This window comes from Panthera onca, chromosome C1 (genome assembly GCF_046562875.1).
Source record: "Panthera onca isolate mPanOnc1 chromosome C1, mPanOnc1 haplotype 2, whole genome shotgun sequence".
NCBI lineage: Eukaryota > Metazoa > Chordata > Mammalia > Carnivora > Felidae > Panthera > Panthera onca.
Window position 1 is genome coordinate 220737293 of NC_138346.1, and position 19152 is coordinate 220756444.

The 19152-nt window shown below is 53.1% G+C and overlaps 2 protein-coding genes across 6 annotated transcripts in view; both read left to right on the plus strand.

Moving 5' to 3' along the window:
* GNB1 (G protein subunit beta 1) overlaps positions 1-6661 on the plus strand; it is an 88954-nt gene extending 82293 nt beyond the window's left edge. For all 3 annotated transcript variants that reach the window (XM_081796520.1, XM_081796521.1, XM_060626104.3), the window contains 4 exons: positions 1185-1386; positions 2251-2467; positions 4580-4695; positions 4940-6661. In XM_081796520.1, the coding sequence (XP_081652646.1) occupies positions 1185-1386; positions 2251-2467; positions 4580-4686 (526 nt within the window). In that variant the 3' untranslated portion in view covers positions 4687-4695; positions 4940-6661. The remainder of the gene's footprint in view (positions 1-1184; positions 1387-2250; positions 2468-4579; positions 4696-4939) is intronic.
* A 3471-nt stretch (positions 6662-10132) lies between these two features.
* Positions 10133-19152, plus strand: part of NADK (NAD kinase) — a 31905-nt gene continuing 22885 nt past the window's right edge. For 2 of the 3 annotated variants that reach the window (XM_078452535.2, XM_078452534.2), the window contains exon 1: positions 11245-11421. Coding sequence is in view for 1 of the 3 variants with exons in the window: in XM_078452533.2 (XP_078308659.2) it covers positions 10200-10282 (83 nt within the window). In the remaining 2 variants the exon portion in view is untranslated. Of the gene's footprint in view, positions 10283-11244; positions 11422-19152 lie in introns of those variants that run through there. The other variant, XM_078452533.2, reaches the window with a different exon arrangement.

Consider the following 19152-nt stretch of genomic DNA (forward strand, 5'->3'; position numbering starts at 1 on the left):
TAATTTTGAACAACGAAGGACTGACTCATAGGCATCGCAGCTGTAGGTGACATGCCTGTTTTTCTTTCCCCTGGCCACACTCCGTCTGGGCAACTGTTGGCATCCCTTTGGGGAGCGGGTCCCCTCTGAGCGCCGTGTCACTGTGGACTCTGAGCAGAACTGAGGAGGAGCAGGGCTTCCCATGTCAAGTGCACTGTCTCAGCCTGCCTCGGTTTGAGCTTCTACCTTACAGTTAGAAGCCCACTTAACCTCTAGAACATTAAATGATCAGATAGGAGTCATTTTAGACTTAAACCGTCGTCAGGGGCTTTTCTGGGCTTTGTGGCACGATGTGGCCGCATGCCCTATGCCGGGTCCCGACTCCCCATCCAGCTCGTCCTCTTTGTATAAATCGTATAGGTTCACAAAAGACTTATAATGTAGCCTGTCCATTTGCGGAAGAATTTCTTTATTAGAAGATATTTTTTTAAAGCTGGAGTCCTGGACGTGATTCCTTCCTTGCTGTAGTCCCTCCAGGCCCTAGCAAGGAACCCCGCCCCTGCACAGTCAACGTGTAAATCGTGTAACCGGATTTGCATCTGAGCCAGAACCAAGCAGCTTTCGGTGCTGCTGCTTCCTGGGGCTTGAAACACAGAAGTGGCCCACGCTCCACCCGCAGCACAGTCGACGTCTCACCTTTGTACCCCTTACATAGCTGCTCATCAGACATCCACGGGACACCAAACTCAGGGACTCTCCCGTTTGTGTCTCCCGAGGAAGGCCGTGGGACCCGCGCCTTGCTCTGAGCCATTTGTTGACCTGGTGTCGTCTCCGTGTCTTAGCCCGTGGCACCCCGGAGGGCAGCGAGCTGGCTGCAGCAGATCTGTGCCCGTGTGGGGCACTGGCCAGGAGCCCCTGCTGCTCCTTGCAGCCCACATGGGGCACAGGTCACTGGCTCCCCCTTTGTTGGTGTTTGAGTTGGTGTAGAGATAACAACTACTCCAAAGCCTGTGGCCACATTCTCGTCTGTGTTTTGTTTGGGTGCTTGGTTTCCCTTCCAAACAAAGCCACATTATGACATTTAGATTTGTCTTCAGTAAAAGCACAGAGGTTTACTGTGGTCCTGGGGTGGTTTGAAGGACAGTTTGTCACATGACTGCTTGTCTGACAGTGAGGTGACTGCATGTTTTGTGTTCCTGCTGCAGTGCTCTGTGGGACATCGAGACCGGCCAGCAGACGACCACGTTCACTGGACACACTGGGGATGTTATGAGCCTCTCTCTCGCTCCTGACACCAGACTGTTTGTCTCTGGTGCTTGTGATGCTTCAGCCAAACTCTGGGATGTGCGAGAAGGGATGTGCCGGCAAACTTTCACCGGCCACGAGTCTGACATCAATGCCATCTGTGTGAGTTGGGGGTTCAGCTGTGGGTTGGGGTCCTTTGCCAGCTGTTAGCGAGTTAGATTGCTTTCTGTATACCGTGGAACACACCATTAAGTTTTAAAATGTTTTCAGGAGTAGATGTTGTCTCCTCTGTGTAACTATAACCTAATTTACAAAAACTCCTGTAGAAAGCTTAGATGTGATGTGCTCTGTCGTCCTTGTGAGGCCGGCTGATTCTGTGCTGACTGTTCATCTCACAGACATTGGCGATGGGCCTACAGTGTGCAGGCCCTGGGGCGAGCCAGCGATTGGTGTCCTGGGCTTCCCTCTAGTTGGGAAACAGACAAGGCAGTAGTTGACCCAGTCAGCACAGTCTCTTAGGAGTGGGGGGCGGAGGGGGGGCAGAGGCTGAACCTTGAGCAGGAACCTTACACGCTCAGCCTCCTCCCCATGGTTGGGGCGCAGCCAGCTGAAGGAGCCTTCCCGTTGCCACGTCACCCTGACGTGATGGGGGTTGCAAGAAGATGTGGAGGGTGGTATCTGGTTGGTCAGGGCTGGGCATTCCTCCCCCGCTTTTCCTCCACGAGGCTAGTCCAGCTGCTGGCGGTGCTCAGGGGTGACCACACTCTTCCTGCCCCCTTGGGAAACAGTTGATCATGAAAGGAAGGCTATTCTTTGGGGAAGACGGCCTCTGTGCCTGCCCCAGTACCGACGCCCTCCCTTCCGGATGCCCAGGCAGCTGCCGCTCTGCTTCCCTGTGTCTCCAGAGTCCGGTCCCTGCTGACCCTTTCCTCCTGTGCGGGCAGCAGCCCTGCTGTGGGCCGGTCCTGTTTCCACTACTTCTCTCTGTGCATTTGCCTACTCTCTCGGCTTGCTTTCTCTTTCTAGTTCTTTCCAAATGGCAATGCGTTTGCCACTGGCTCGGATGATGCTACCTGCAGGCTGTTCGACCTCCGTGCGGACCAGGAGCTCATGACTTACTCCCATGACAACATCATCTGTGGGATCACCTCGGTGTCCTTCTCCAAGAGTGGGCGCCTGCTCCTTGCAGGGTACGACGACTTCAACTGCAACGTGTGGGACGCGCTCAAGGCCGACAGGGCAGGTGGGTGCTCGCTGGGCCTCCTGGGCCTCCTAGGCACTGAGGGCTCACCTTTGAGGATGGACCTGACTCCCAGAGGTTGGAATATTCGGGTTTGCGCACATGATGCTGGTAAGAAGCACATGCTGTGCCCGAGTATATCTGCCTGCCCTGTGGTGTGGCCGGTGGAAGGACAGGGGACAGGCCAGGGTGTCTGCGCTCAGGGTCTCCAGCACGTTGGCTTCCCTGGCACCAGATCTCCTTACACGCACTGTGTGGGGTGCACGGAGACCACCACGGTGGGCGGACAGCTGCTGGGTCTTCAAGGCCCTCACCTTGCTTTCTCTCTCCACCGGCTGTACGTGGTGGAACCGTGTCATCTATGGGCACAGGCTTGGGCAGGTCTAAAGTCTCAAGTTCACACATCAAAGGCAAGTGTGTGGCTGTAAAGGGCATTAAAACACAAGTTGTACAGGGTTGCCTGACTGGCTCAGTCAGTAGAGAGTGTGCCTCTTGATCTTGCGGTTGTGAGTTCAAGCCCCATGTTGGGTGTAAAGATTACCTAAAAATAAAATCTTAAAACAAAAATTAGGAAATAAAACATAAATTGTACAAAAGGTGAGAAACATCCTGTATTAAACGTGGACAGTCAGGCAGCTGAATTGAATTGACATTTTCAGAATCTTTCAACCCAGTTAATCTTGGCAGGGGGAAGAAGGGAGCGTGACTTGGGGTCTTCTTGGGGGTGTCTTACCTTGACATCCCACTTTCTGATGGATCTTTACCCACCCTGGGCTGAATTCCCCTCGTGCCCCCCACTCCCTCTTGCATACCTCTTGCTCCCGCTGCCCCAACAGTTTTCTGGTCCTGGTGCCACAGCAGAGGACACTGTTCCATCCAGCTGAGTCTGTCTCTTTACTCAGCTGTGACACTAAGGAGTATAGGAAATGGACACGGATTCTCTGAAATTAGCCATCAGATTCTTCCGATCAGACGTGGAATGTTCTGGATGATAATTACCTTTTTTTTTTCTAATTTTTTTTTTTTAATGTTTCTCTTTGAGAGAGAAAGACAGAGCACGAGTGGGGGAGGGGCAGAGAGAGGGGGACATAGAATCGGAAGCCGGCTCCAGGCTCCGAGCTGTCAGCACAGAGCCCGATGCGGGGCTCGAGTGCCCAAACTGTGAGACCATGACCTGAACCGAAGTTGGAGGGTCAACTGAGCCACCCAGGTGCCCCTGGCTGATGATTATCTAAGCACAGGTGACTGAATGTCAACAGGCTTGTCTCACTGTGGGGTCAGCATGGAGTCACTGTGTGACATCCCATTGGCCCCTCTTGCCTCAGTGTCCAGCTCTCTGTGTTTTGTGCCCAGTGCTAGGCTCCAGGGGTTACAAACAGATGAACAGCCCACAGGCTTACACTCTTGGGTTCTAATTGCCCTGAGATTGGAATGGTTGGCTTTTTTTATTGTGATTTAGATTTCTTTTCTTTCTTTCTTTTCTTTTCTTTTTTATTATATTTATTTATTTATTTTGAGAGGGGATGGGGAGGGGCAGAGAGAGAATCTCAAGCAGGCTCCATGCTCAGCGCACAGCCTGACCTGGGGCTGAATGTCACGAACGTGATGAGATCATGACCTGAGCTGAAATCGAGAGTTGGACGCTCAACTGACTGAGCCACCCAGGTCCCCCTGTATTTCATTTTTTATTTAAGCTTCTTACCACAGTGAATACATTCAGGAGTTGGTGCCAAAGGTCCTAAGTTATTCACTGTGTGTGTCTGTACCTTTTTATTGTGTATGTTCCTTGTCATCGTGGCTGTCTTAAAAACAGACTTCTTACCAGGGGCTCCAGTGCGTCTTTGTTGTGTATGAATACTTCCCTGTGGCTGTAGGTGTGGTCCATGTTGTTTTTAAGAGAGGAGTATAGTGAGCTGTACTCGCCTTGGACCAGCGTGGTTTCTCTGCCTCCCAGTGTCCTTCCCTGCCATTGGGACATCGCAGAGGAGGGGCCTTGGCGTTCTGGGTATGCTTCCGCGGGTGGCCCTGCCAGCCAGCCCTGCAGAGCATCGCCGCGTCGCCCCCAGGTGGGGCACCTCTGGGTCCTGGAGTGACTGGGCTGTCATCTGCTCTCAGGTGTCTTGGCCGGGCATGACAACCGCGTCAGCTGCCTGGGGGTGACTGACGATGGGATGGCCGTGGCGACAGGGTCCTGGGACAGCTTCCTCAAGATCTGGAACTAACGTCGACAGGTAATGCAGCAGCCAAGGTGCCCTCCCTGCGTGCACGTCTGTGTGTGTATTTCACACGGCACATAGGATGTCACCGTTGCTAGATTAATTCGATGTAGAGCTGATCTGGAACTGTGCTCAGGTGAGCGTTACATCCACCTGAGGTGACGTGTCCTTAGGGCAGACGGGCGGGACGGTGGGGAGAGCAGGAGCAGTGAGTGTGGGCGTTCTCTGTTTGTATTGCTTTAAACTCTGTTTAAAACAGCAGGTGGACGTCGTGACGACTGGAAGACCATTCCAACCTTGAAGCGTTACAGTGATAGCATTTCCTCTCCACCCCTACTAACGTGGACGCCCTGCACCCCCTCAGAACTTCAAAAGGGCAAGGCCTTTTCCTTCACTTATTGCTGAAACCAAGAGCACAATTCCCATTAAGAGAACCTCTGTGCTGTAAACTGAGACAAAATTGTGCATTCCTTCCGGGACCATCGTCTTTGTTCTTTTTTGTCTGGAATGAATTTAAAAGGAAATACCATAATAAACATGTTAACCAGAAGGTAAACTTGAGTGTAATTGTGAGACAGACACACCTCTTCACTAGTTCATTTGAATTTCAGGTCAGTGACCCTGTTTTGTGCTGTTCACGCAAAACAAGTGGAGGATTTTATCTCGTAACTGGTTCTAAACTTCAGGTTGTGTTTGTAACAGGATTTTGCAAACATCCATATTTCCTTCTTAAAATATATTCCTTTACGTTCAGTAGTTCAACAGAGGAAGAGGGTCTGGTGCAGCCTCTCTGAAATTGTTAATGACGTAAACCGAGTCCCTCAGTTTTTTATTTTTTGTCCTGTGTCACGTAATTGTTACGCACAAACACGGCCTAGAAAGGAAGACAGACGCTAATCAGGAAAGGAAGCAAGCACACGCCGTGGATGGTCTTGAACGCGTGATGAAGTCTACTCCAGTTAGGCACCTGTTCCTCCCCGCCCATCCTCCCTGCCTTCTCGGTTCAGTTCTTAATGTCACAGTGGGTTTCCTTGTGAAGTTGGAGGGAAGGAAGTCCATGATAATAGCCTAACGCTACCCTGTGCCCCGCCCCCAGCCGTCAGGAACCTCTGTTTTCAAGAGAGGCGCCCGTCCCGTGCTTGGATAGTCAGTCAATTATTTGTGTATGAAACCATGTACAAATCAATGTTTTGAAAATAATGATCTCAAACTTTCTAAGTTAAATTTTAAAAAATTTGATCGTTTGCCATATTGGGTGGGTTTACTCTTAGAATCGCATGCTGTAGAAATGCTCAAAAGTGCATCCAGGACTCAGTCCTTAGATGTTCTTTTTCTTTTAAGAAATAACCTCTTTCAAGTTGTAACCATCGCGGCTCTGTCCACTTCTTGCTGCCATTCTGTGCACCGGAAGCAGTACAGCGAGCAGCCCCTCGCGCTTGGGTGGCAGGATGAGTCACTGTTTGCTTTCTTTCTTTTAAAAAAAAAAAAAAAAAAAGCCCTGTTGCAAAGGATTGCCGTTGGACTCGGGGGCGGGGGAAGCAGGGGGTAGAGACCCGGCCTTCCTCTGCCAACTCCTCTTGGCCTGTCTCTGCCGTGGGACCAGCCTTCTGCATCTGAGGCGGGTCGTCGTGTAACACCCACGCCTCCCCGGTCCCGCTGGAGGCCGGGGGACAGCGGCGCCGTGGGCTGCCTCCCTGCACCCGAGCCCGCTCCACAGCAGCAGCCGGGGCTTCTCTCCGTCCTGTTTCCGCAGCATCCTGTACAGAACTGCGCTGTGCCGTGCAGTAGGCCAGGGGCTGGCAGGGAGAAGAAACACGAGCCCTCCTTCCCTCCCATCCACACCTCTGTAGGAGCTCTCTGCACCCCGTGCCCTCACTGTATTTAATTTTAAAGTCAGTGTATTGCAAGGAGGCTGGATGCGAGATAGATACTATATTAAACTGTACTGTTATTTAAGATGTAATAAAGCGGTTTGACATGAGGGATTTGGGTGTGGCTGCTTATTTGCCAGGCTGTTTGGGCTCGTGACACAGCCGTCTTCCCCTGGCCGCCCTACTCGGTGACGTCGGCTGGATGTGGTCGTGCGGGCAGTGGCATGGCTGCCTGCTTTTCTGCCATGCCTTTTGTCCCCATCGCCAAGAGTCCCTGAAAGGAGGGTCGGGTCCTCGGCCGGCCCCACGCAGTAGCAGCGCCCCAGCAGTTCTGCCACCGTCGGGGCCCAGCCGCCCTTCCCCCACCTCTCAGGCCACTGCCCAGCGCGCGAGGAGCGTCCCCAGGCGCCGTCCTGCCAGTGTCTCTCATCTTCGGGGCCTGAGGCCCTTACCTCCTCCTCCCTCTGTAAGATCTAGGACGTTACTCCAGACACATGCTTTCCTTCTGACTGAGGTTTTTATCTCCATCTGGATAAAAAGAGCGGCATCTTGTAAGAAAAACTGAATATCTCCCCCAAAGTGTGAGAAACCACTCGGAACGGGCATACCCCTGAAGGACCTCCACCAGGGCCCCGTCCCTTCCTCATTCTACAAGGTTATAAAAGGTGACTCGGTACTTTTCTTGGGTTAAATGCTGGTACTTTTTCATAAATAAGTGAAGACTGCTCTCCATGGGAAGTACTCCCGCCTGAGGCTCTCTCCTCCAATTACCAGCAAGACAGAGCGGCGGGGAGGGGGGGGGGGGGTGCGCGTGCATTTCTCCCGTGCGTTTGCCAGGACCAGGGGTGCCGTCTCGCCAGGGACTGGCAGCCTGAATGCTAGGTTTGCCTGGCTTCAACCTCCTCCCCCACTGCTCCCTGAAAGACCCTGCCGGCTGTCTTACAAAATGCCAGGGAGCATCTGAGGTGCTCCTGGGGCTGATGACCCCATCAGCAGAAAGCAGGGGGAGCAGAAAGCAGGTGGTTATCCTGCACAGAGGTACACCCTGGGATGGGGTACAATGGAACCTCAGCAAGGACTGGTAGCCCACAGATGCCCACGTGTTCCCTCTGTCCTTCAGTGCCCCAGCCTGGCACCCGGCATGTCCCCTGCTCCCTGACCTGCCCCTGCGTGGTGCAGCTAGCTCTCTGCTGGCTCTGAGATCACTGTCCCACTTTCTCAGCAAAGCAGCCACTGGAAACAGGTACCAGTAGGGGCATCTAGAAAGTGGCCAGCTCGCTGTGCAGAAATGAAGGGACACCTGCACAACCAGGGTGGACTGTGTTCGTTTTCAACCTTCAGGCACAAAACTCAAGCTTGCACGGACCGAGCAGGACCCTTTAGCACTTAACCTCTGCTGCCTGGACAGCCCTCGGAAAGTGACTTCTCGCTCTTTGCCATGCGTCCCCTTCCAGGGTGCTGGCCGTGCTCCCTCCCCTTCCTCCAGTCTCCCCTGAGACTTCCACCCCTCCTGTCCTAGTCATGGCCCTGCCCTTGTGGGCACCTGTTGCAAGTGTGCTGTCCAAGCTCCACTCGGAGCCCTTGGGAGGCTGGACTGAGCTGGGGCCTCTCAGTGACTTCTAGGGTTCTGTCCCCACCATGCCCAGTGTTGTGTCCCAGATGGATACTGGGGGCTTCTGCCACCCCCCACGGTGCCTGATCCTCAACGTGGCCCCACTAGCCCCGCGGGCTGCCCTGAGGGGTGTGCTGTCCAGGCAGGGGCCCTCCTCTTCCTAGTGCTCCGTCTCCCCCAGCCCCCCACTCCTGGAGTCCAGTCAAAGCCTTCCTGGAGCTAGGGCCACACTCTGCCCCTCATGTCCTCGCTGCAGGTTACTCGGCCGGTGCCCCAGATGCCCTGAGTAAAAACCGCAGACAACAAAAGCACCTGTTTCCTAGAGGCCTTGTGAGAATTCATCAAGCCCCTTTGTGCAAATGCCAGACCCCACCCACGGCAAGCTGGCACTGCCTCTGCCCCTCTGTAGCTCCTCCTAGCTGGTGGGGGGTGAGGGGGCTGTCCCTCTGCTAACCACCCTGGTGAGAAGTTCACGGTCTACTCCAAGGTCTTGTCCCCTGCTGGACCGTGTGCCTGGCACCTAGCAGGCCTGCAGGAAGAAGGGCTTCCTCCCACACTTGGTCACCCAAAACCACTCCCACCAGGAGGGAGCCAAGTTGGCAATTCCAGACACTGGCCCCTGGAGAGGAATAGGTAAGGAGGGGCTGGACTTGCCCTGTGCGCGCTGGCTAGAGGCCTGGGGCTGGGGGTATGGACAAGATGACTTCTGAATAGCCCAAGACACCCGCCTCCACAGGGAGCCTTGGTCCTTCCCTGCCACCCCTGTCACCCCTGGCCAGGCTCCTGGCCACTTCCCCTTTTGGGTGCTGGGCAATCTCTGTTCACCCTCTCACCCGTCAAGCACAGTTGAGGCCAACTTGCATGTGAGCTGGGGGCAGGACTCCAAGGAGTACCCGCTTCACCTGAGAGCTGCGCTCGAGACTGCACTTAAAATCCAGGACCCCCCACCCTGTCTGAATGAGTCCAGCTCTAGCCAGGCAGCCTACCTGGCTCTACCCTCCATGGCCCAGGCTGCCTTCTTCCACCACCTAACCCACCCACCCTGATATCCCCCATCATTCAACCCTCCGAAGAGGGTACATCTAGGTTTTAGGGGTCTGAGGCTTAAATAAAACAGGAATCACAAGTCACATTTAAGAAAATACAAAGAAACAAATACGAGTGTTGGGAAAGGTTACCCTTGAGACCCTCTGAGGCAGAACCCTCTTCCTCAGCCCAGCCCAAACTAGCCTGCCTAGCATCCACCCACCCCCCACCCCCCACCCCCATCCTCACACCAGCCATTGTCCTTGGTGCTGGCCCTTCCCTCTCCCCACCAAGCCTGGCTTATTCCTACTCCGCCTTTGGACTCAGCCCAAGCCAAATGGCCTCTAGGAACCTTCCGGATGCCTTAAAGCACCCCACCCCTCCCAGCATCGGCTCCCATTACTACTGGCCAGCCTTGGGGGGGCCTGGTGGGGGTTTCCATTACTACTGACCAGTGTTTGATGGGGCAGAGTGGGACCCGGGCCTACTGGGAAATTTTGCACAATCCGGGTCAGGTGAAGGAAGCCACAGCCCCTGTTTTTTCATCTCTGAAATGGGGAAGCACCCTCTGAGGTCTGGGTGGACAGAGGCTTTCCATTATTGCAAACACTGACACAAGTTCCCTTTAGAGAGGGACACACAGGAAGGGCCCTGCTGTGTGAACTCGGCTAGCCACAAGGCTGGCTCTTCTGCCTTGGTGCCTTCTCTATAGACTCTTCCTGATCTAGAAGGTTCTTGGGAGGCCTAGCCCAATGCCTGGAACATAGTAAGAGCTGGCTCAAGCATTAGTATTATTATGTTAATGACCACATCCCAGATGTGCAGCTCAAAAGGCTTCTCCTGTGGGTGTGGCTGGCGGTCACTTTAGGGAAGTGGTGGGGTTTCCAAAACAACCAGAAAAGGAAGTTACAGAGCTTGAGAAATCACCCCAAATTCCTGCCATCCTTGGCCCCCTTTCCACTCACTCTTGGTGACCCCACTGCCCAGTGGCCCCAAGACAGCAGTGAGACATGTCCTGTCTTGTGCCCCTCTGTGTTTCAAGTCTCTGGACACAGGGCCAAGAGACCCCGCCAGAGAAGACTGACAACAGCAGGTATGGGGGTTGTGGAAACCTGGAAGCCAGGCGGTGTGCAGAGTACTCCAGTCTATACGAGGTGTGGGACACCTGAGTGTACACAAGGAATAATGGTTGGCACTTGGGAGCCCAGGCAGATTACCAAGCACCCAACAGTGCACTGCCCGGGGGTTCCTCTACAGTGACCCGCATCAGCTTATTCAGAGATGTGTCCCAGGAGCCTGGCACACTATTGGGATACTTGACTCCTGGGTGGATTGGGGAAGGCCTGCAGCGAAGGTACAAAGTGGGCACTGTGGCCTCGGTCCCCTTCCTCCCTCCTGTCTGGGTCCTGCAGTGGTGGTGGGAAAGGGGGGAGGGGAGGACAGTGCTAGCCGGTCACCATACAGTGGCCCCTCTGACATCCCAAGCCTAGAGCCCCTGCAGTCCAAGTGGTGTGCAAGTCCCTGCCAGGCTGCTTGGGGTGGACGAGGCCCCTGGTAGCCGGCCCAGGCCGCCCCCTTCCAGCTGTCCTGGCAGGGAGGGGCCAGTGCTGCCGCAGCTGCTCACAACGAGTTTTGGTTCCCCAAACATGTTCCTTCTCCGCAGATTCATACCCTGTCAGTTACGGAATCCTAGGTGGGTGCTGTCACCACTCGCGGGGCCGAGGCCAGCCCACCCTAACCGCGGTGGTGGGGAGCTGGGACAGCCAGGGGGCAGGGGCAGGGGGTGCCAGCCCAGCGGACTGACGGACGAGTATCCGAAGCGGCGGGGTGACCGAGATCCAAGGTTCTTCCTCCCGGAGGCCGCCGTCGGGGTCGCGGCGGCCGAAGGCCCACCCCAGAGCCCAGGCCCCCGACCCCAGCCCCGCCTTCCCCATCCCAGACCCAAGTCCTTGCCGGCCGAACCACGTGCGCGGGGGCGTGGCGCGGGGAGGGCGCATGCGCGGCGGGTGGCGCATGCGTGGCGCGGACGCGCACGCGTGCGCACTGGCTGTATTGCTGCTCGGCGGGCCGGCGCCGCGGTCCCGGCGGCCGTGGGGCGGGGGGCGGCCATGGGGCGGGGGGAGGCCGCGGCGCCGGGGGCCGGCTAGCGACGGCGAGCGGCGGCGGGGCGGCGGGGCCCGCGGGCTCGGCCCGGAGAGGGGACGGCCCCGCAGGCGCCCGGGGCAGCGAACGGTGAGTGCGCGCGGCCGCTCGGCCCTGCCCTCCGCCCGCGGTCGCCGCCGCCCGTGGTCGCGGGGCCGCCCGGAGGCCGGGGACCGGCGGGGGGAGGTGTTGGGGGCGCGATCCCGCCGGCCGACGGGGTGTGGGCCTGGGAGCGCGACCCCCGACTTGGCCCGCGACGACTGCCTCCTGAGTCGGCCCCTTGGCGGGCAGCCTGGCGGGTCGGCCTTCGCCGGCAGGTCGGGGTCACCGGAAAGCGCCCCGCACTCGGTGCCGGACACCCACCGGCGACCCGCGGCGGCTGGAACCCGCGGGCGTCTCGGGCCGGGGTCGCTCCAAGCAAACGGATGCCTTTGGTTCTGAGTAACAGGTTACTTTTCCTTTCCCGTCTTGGGGCGCAACTGTCTCACGTGGAAGACTTCCTCATTCGTTTTGGGAATACTCCCTGGCTTTAACCAAGTGACTTGCTTTCCCACCTTTCCGGATGACGCCATTCAAGGACTCATTCCCCCAATTCCGCTTGCCCCCCGCACCTCCCCGTCCCCGGGCATTGCACACCCCGGGCCTTTCTTCACTGGGACCTTTTCCCCCGCCACCTGGCGACTTGAGGACAGGGACAGGTGCCAGTGCAGTGCCTAGCCCAGTGGCTCCGCTTGGAGGTGAGCCCTCCTGATGGGTCTGGGATTTTTGTTTTTGTTTTTAACTTGCCGGCGGGTCTGTGTTGCCAGCACAAAACCCGTGATGGTAGAGGTTCTCCCAGACGCTGGCCCAGCAGCAGTCAGTCCTTCCTTGGGCAGTGGAGGTGGCTGATAAGTAAAAGGGGAAACAGTTGATTTTATTGAGTTTACCACCTGAGAAAAGGTCGGTTTAACCTGCAGAATGAAGAGGCGGGTGTTTTATTATGGGAGTTGATGGCCCCACGTCTTTATTACCCAAATCACCACTTTTCTCAAAGCGTGGATGTTACAACAGCCAGAGGGAGCTTCAGGAAGCAGGCCCAGCTCCCAGGGGAGGGAATGTGCAGGGACAGTGCACTTAGACCTGCAGGGCTGCCTCCAGCAGGGTCACTGCCATCCTATTACACCTGTTGACTGCCGGGTGCAGCCGCCTGTCTAATAAAAGCCCCCTTCGGGTCTCGAATCCTATTCAGTTTATGGGGTTTCACGTTAGGCTCTTGGTTCGTGTTCCCAGAGAACTTTCCAAAAAGTCTTTCTTGGACGGTCTGCTGCCAGAGCAAATACCCACTGTTACAACATCCTTGCCAGCCTGGGGCATTCTGTATGGAGGGAGAAGGGAGGGGCAATTTAATAGGTACTTATCGTCCAACTCAGTGTCATCCAGTGAGGATGGGCCTGTTTCTGCCACCATATACGCTTTCCTTTTCCATTCAGTATTTCCACAAATACGGATGGAGAGCTCACAGTGGACATCATGTGGGTCGTGTGCGTCTGTGGGCGTGTGTGGGACTTGTGTCCTGGTTGCCTCAGGCATCTCGGTGTGTCCCCTCTCCACCGTGTGTGGGTTCTGTGAATACTTTTCTAATAAAACGTCTCAATGCCGAAGTTGCTTTTTTTTTAAATTCCTTTTTAATGTTTATTGATCTTTGAGAGCGCGTGAGCGGGGGAGGGGCAGAGAGGAGACACAGAATCTGAAGCAGGCTCCAGGCCCTGAGCTGTCAGCACAGAGCCTGATGCGAGATCATGACCAGAGCCGAAGTCAGAGGCTTAACTGACAGCCACCCACATGCCGCCAAAGTTTTTTAAAATTAGATTCATGCTGGGGCACCTGGCTGGCTCAGTTGGGAGAAAATGTAACTCTTGATCTTGGGGTTGTGAGTTCAACCCCACATTGGATGTAGAGGTTACTTAAATAAAAATTAAAAAAATAAAATAAAATTAGATTCGTGTTGTCAGGAACTTGAATGAACTTGGAAGGAATTAGAATTTCATCCTTTTTTTTTTAATGTTTATTTAATTTTGAGAGAGAGTACTAGCAGGGGAGGGGCAGAGAGAGGAAGACACAGAATCCGAAACAGGCTCCAGGCTCTGAGCTGTCAGCACAGAGCCTGACGCAGGGCTCGAACCCACAAACTGTGAGATCATGACCTGAGCCGAAGAGGCTTAACTGACTGAGCTACCCAGGCGCCCCAGGATTTCATCCTTTTAAAACAGTTAAAACCAAACCAACCTGAATTAAATGAGAGTCCTGATTTATAATTGTCAAAAAATACTTAAATCTTAAAAGTTGGTTTTAATATTTAATATTATGTAAATTAGTTTATTGCTCAATCATCAAATTAGTCTTTGCAAGTAAATATTAATAGCTTCTAGACAATGAGTAATATTTTTTTAAATTTTATTTATTTTAGAGCGCATGAGCCGGGGGGGGGAGAGAGAGAGAGAGAGAGAGAGAGAGAGACACACACACACACACACACACACACACACACACACACACGGAGGGAGAGGGAGAGAGAGAGAGAGAGAGAGAGAGAGAGAGAGAATCCCAAGCAGGCTTCACACTGCTCTCAGAGCCTGACAAGGACTTGGACTTGATCCCACGACCCTGGGTCACAGCCTGAGCCAAAATCAAGAGTCAGACACTCAACCAACTGAGTTACTCAGGCACCCCAAAAATAGATGATTTTGAAATACATTTGTCTTTTGTGATTTTGATTGATTTTTTTTTTTTATTAAATGTTCATTCTGAAATAATTATAGATTCACAGGAAGTTGTGAAAGTAGTACAGAGAGACCCTTGTAACCTTCTCCAGCTTCATTTAACATACCTGTAGTACAGTAATACGAAAACTAGGAAATTGGCATTGGAAAAATAACGTTAGCTATACTACACTCCTAATTCAGATTTTACCAGTGTTTTATGTGTGTATAATTCTCTGCACTTTTACCCCATTTATACACAGGTGTACCTACAACCACAGTCGAGACTCGGAACTCTTTGTCAGTGAGGGATCCCCTGCTGCCCCCTGCCACGCTCACATTCCCGGCACCCTCCACTCTTCCCCTCCTCTGTGATTTCGTTATCTTGAGAACGTGTATGGGACCATTCAGTATGTCACGGATTGACTCGGCATAATGCCCCCGAGGTCCATCCGAACTGTTGCAGGCATTCATAGCCTGTCCCTGCTTGTATTTTACTGTGTGGATGGATGGTTGGCAGTTTGTTTAATTAACTAGCAGGAAGACGTGGGGGCGGCCGGTTGCAGTCTTTGGCTGTGGCCTGCAAAGTGGCTGTGGACAGATGATAAACACCAACTTGCAGTTGCTGGCTTGTATGGTTTTGTTTTTAAGATTTTATAAGAAACTGCCAGGCTTCCAGACTATACCTCCACGTTCCCACTGCAGTGCGTGAGTGCTGGTTTCTCTACAGTCTGGCCTTTGGTTGTCCTGGCCGACCTGGCAGGTGTGTAGGGACACGGTCCTTTGAATTTGCATTTCGGAGCAGCTGACGGTGTGGGTCTTTCACGTCTTGGTTACCGCGTGCGCATCCTCTGTTTAATCTTTTTTGCCCATTTTCTAATTGGAATCCTGGGTTTTTTACTGTGGCATTTTGAGATCTCTTTACATATTCTAGATAGAAAACCTTTGTTGGATATCTGGTTTCCAGATATTTTCTCCTGGTCTGCAGCTTGTTATTTTTATTCTTTTAATAGGGTCTTCCACAGAGCAAGCTTCTCATTTTAATTAAGTCCAATGTATTGTTTTTTGTTGTTTTTTTACCTTTTATGGACTGCTTTTTATATTACGTATAACAAATTCTCTCTAGTCCTAGGTTCTAAAAACTTCCTCCTGTGTTTCTTTTCCTCCTTCCCGTCTTCCCTCTTTCCTTCCTTCCTTCCCTCCCTCCTTCCTTCCATCCCTTTTTTTTTTAAATTTTTTTAACGTTTGTTTATTTTTGAGACAGAGAGAGACAGAGCATGAACGGGGGAGGGGCAGAGAGAGAGGGAGACACAGAATCGGAAGCAGACTCCAGGCTCTGAGCCATCAGCCCAGAGCCCGATGCGGGGTTCAAACTCACGGACCGCGAGATCGTGACCTGAGCTGAAGTCGGACGCTTAACCGACTGAGCCACCCAGGCGCCCCCCTTCCATCCCTTTTTTAATAGGCTTCACACCCAGGACAGAGCCCGACTCAGGGCATGAACTCATGACCCTGACATCAAGACCTGAGCTGAGCTCAAGAGTCAGACACTTAACCAACTGAGCCACCAGGTGCCCCTCTTTTTTTTTTTTTTTATTAAATTTTTTTTTAATGTTTTTATTTATTTTTGAGACTGAGACAAGGCATGAGCAGGGGAGGGGCAGAGAGAGGGAGACACTGAATCTGAAGCAGGCTCCAGGCTCTGAGCTGTCAGCACAGAGCCTGATGCAGGGCTCGAACTCACACATTATGAGATCGTGACCGGAGCTGAAGTGGGACGCTCAACCGACTGAGCCACCCAGGCGTCCCCTTTTTTTCTTTCTTTTTTTTTTTTTTTTTTTTAAGGTTTTATTTTTTAAGTATCTCTCCACCCAACATGGGGCTTGAACTTACAACTCTGAGACCAAGAGTCACATGCTCCACCGACTGAGGCAGCCAGGTGTCCCTCTCCTACATTTTCTAATGAAAGCTTTATAGTTTGTGTCTTACACTTGATACAGTCCATTTTTATTTGTTTTCAGTTAATTTTTGTTTAAGGTGTGAAGTTCAGGTTGAGGTTCACTTTTGTTTCCCCAGCTTTATTGAGAAGTAATTGACATATGTCACCATGTAAGTTTAAGGCGGACAGCATTTGTTGGGTACGAAGTGTTGCCCTAAGACTCAGTGTCGTAGAATTCTAGAGCTGCAAGTGGGAGCTGAGATAGCACGATCTGCACATTTGGCCGTAGAGGGGACTGGAGTCGGCACTTGTCCCACGGACAGCTGAGGAGCTGGTGGGAAGTGATTTTGACCTGGTGGAAGCAGCTTGGAAGGCCATGCACCGCATGCTGGACAACGACCTTTGTCATGATTCGTGGATCATCCCTTCCCAACGGGTCTCGGTGCTTGGGAAGGAGCCCTTTATTTGGCTTTTTTTTTTTTAATGTTTATTTTTGACAGAGGGAGCACAAGCGGGACAGTGGCAGAGAGGGACAAAGCATCCAAAGCAGGCTCTACACTGACAGCAGCGAGCCCAATGTGGGGCTCAAACTGCAAGATCGTAAGCTGAGCCTAAGCCAGACGCTTAACCGACTGAGCCACCCAGGTGTCCCTTGACTTCTCAACTAATAAAACTTATAAATTAAGCTTTCAGCATTGATTACAGACCTGACATTCCCCTCTGCCATTTAAATGAGAATTACCCAGAATGATTTGTTCCTTTGAATATGGTACCCATGATGGCAAACAAAATATGTAAAAATCCGGTGATTATAAAATTCACTACAAGCCTTTCAAAAATATCAGCCTTGTAGGGGTTAATTTATTTATCTTCTCAGGGCCATAGTAAGCTTACTAGGTAGTTCTTTCTATGCCTCCCTGGAGCGATAGTTTTCCACGTCCTAGGATTATGGCCTTCCTTGCCCAGCTCACAGGGCGGGGTCACCGTAAGGATGCGTGACGCTGGGGACCATGTGTGTCCCCCTGGTGACCGTAGCTGCAGAGCCCCGTGTGGAGCATTTGCATTATTGTTTAATACTGTTTCCTGAACTTCTCTTCAGTGGGGCTTTTTAAGGCGTTACTTCCTTACCCACGGCCGTCAGCTCCTTGCAGCCTGCTGCAGTGTCCCCAAGCGTGCTCTTCGATATGTGTTTGAACAGAGTTTTGGACCCATTCCCTGCAGCCGCCCACTTACCTCATGTGTTCCTGGAAACCGAAGTGTGCTCTGCATGGTCATTTAGAAAGGACGTCAGGGGCGCTGACCAGGAGCTGGCTCTGCAGGGTCCTCTCTCCTCTAGGACCCTGGGCCCCTCTTGTGGGCCCCCCTGCCGTGTTGGGTCCTGTTCTGTAGGCACTGTGGTTGTCAGCAGGGGCTTAAGACTATGGGCCCGGATGCCAGCTCTGCCCCGTCCGAGCCGTGTGACCCTGGACTGCAGTGTCCTAGACGCTCCCTGTGCGGCTCATTGTGAGGGGGAGTCAGGCGATGGCACCTGAGCCCCCGGCCGGGGCCTGCCAGGGTGGGCACTGGGCCTGGCCAAGGGCCCTGGTTCCCCTGGATGTGCTCCTGCTGTCCGTCGGTCGTCCCAGTTTCGGGTGACTGTCCACATTCCTGCAACCGTTCCTGCTTCTGCTGCTTCGTTTCCGGGCAGCTCGAGGGAGGCACAGGCGCACGGGGCCTGGCTCGGCCTTATCTAGACGCTTCCCTCCTCCTGAGCTGGCGGTGAGACGTATTTTACCATGTTCACCCTTGTCTGCGTCACAGCCGGCTTCGGTGTCATTTGTCAACCCTTTTTTTCTCAGACATCGTTTGTTCCCACAATGGTAATGATTTCCTTTCAAAGCTTACGACTCGTTACAACTTGCCTAGTAGGTTCCTTTAACTGCTTCTTTTGCCCTTTCTTCACCGCAGGTGGTTCTGAGTCCCACACCTTGTGGGGCATTTCGGGCACCCCTGCCCTGATTTTGTACATTAGAGGAGAGCAGCGGTTTGTTTTCCCCATCAGGGTGGCGGGATGAGGCTGCCACACGCCTCTTGGTAACAGCTCACGATGGATTTTTTCCCCTCCTTTGCTGAGGTTTTATTAGTAAAAAATGTTAATTTTGTTTTAAAATTTTTTTTAATGTTTATTTATTTTTGAGAAAGACAGAGTGCGAGCAGGGGAGGGGTAGAGAGAGAAGGAGACACAGGATCCGAAGCAGGCTCCAGGCTCCGAGCTGTCAGCGCAGAGCCCGACGCGGGGCTCGAACCCGCGCACCATGAGACCGTGACCCGGGTGGAAGTCGGACACTTAACAGACTGAGCCCCCAGGCTCCCCAACGAGAGTTATCTGAGCCCCGTATCTGAGCTTCCACGTCTTCACAGGGAAGAAAGCACTCCAGGGCACAAATTGTTTTCGCAGAGTTCTATACGTTTTACATCTTGTAAAAGCTCAAAAGATGAGAGATCAGCACATAGGCCAGCATCCCGAGCTGTATCGTGAAGGAATTCAGGGGCAGGAGCTTTGCTCGATGTCTCCAGGGCAAGATGGTTTTCCTTCAGGCTGCTCTCTCACGAGGCACAGGCACAGTGTGCACGTGAGCCATAAACCAGGCCTTGGGTTCGAACAAAGTTTACGTGCAGTCTCGCTGACTTAGAAATCTAAAGTGGAGCCCCTTGTATGCGAGGCCCGTAGAGAGTTTCTCTCTCATCGTAGCTGACGCACGATGTCATATTAATTTCAGACGTACAACGCCGATTCGACAATGTACGTTACTCAGTGTTCACTATGGTAGAGGCAGTCTCCGTCTGTCCCTGTACAACGTTATTGCAGAATTACTGACTTTTTTTCCCATGCTGTCCTTCTTCGTCCCTGACTTGTTTACTTGATAACTGGAAGTTTGTACCTCTTAATCCCCTTTACCTGTTCCATCCGTCCCCACACCCACTGGCCACATAGCAACCACTCGTTTGTCCTCCATACGTGAAAGTGTTTTTTGTTCGTTTGTTTTGTTTAGATTCCACCTTAAGTAAGAGTATATGGTATTTGTCTTTCTCTGACTTATTTCACTTAGCGAAATACTCTAGCTCCATCCATGTCGTCACACATGGCAAGGTCTGATCCTTCGT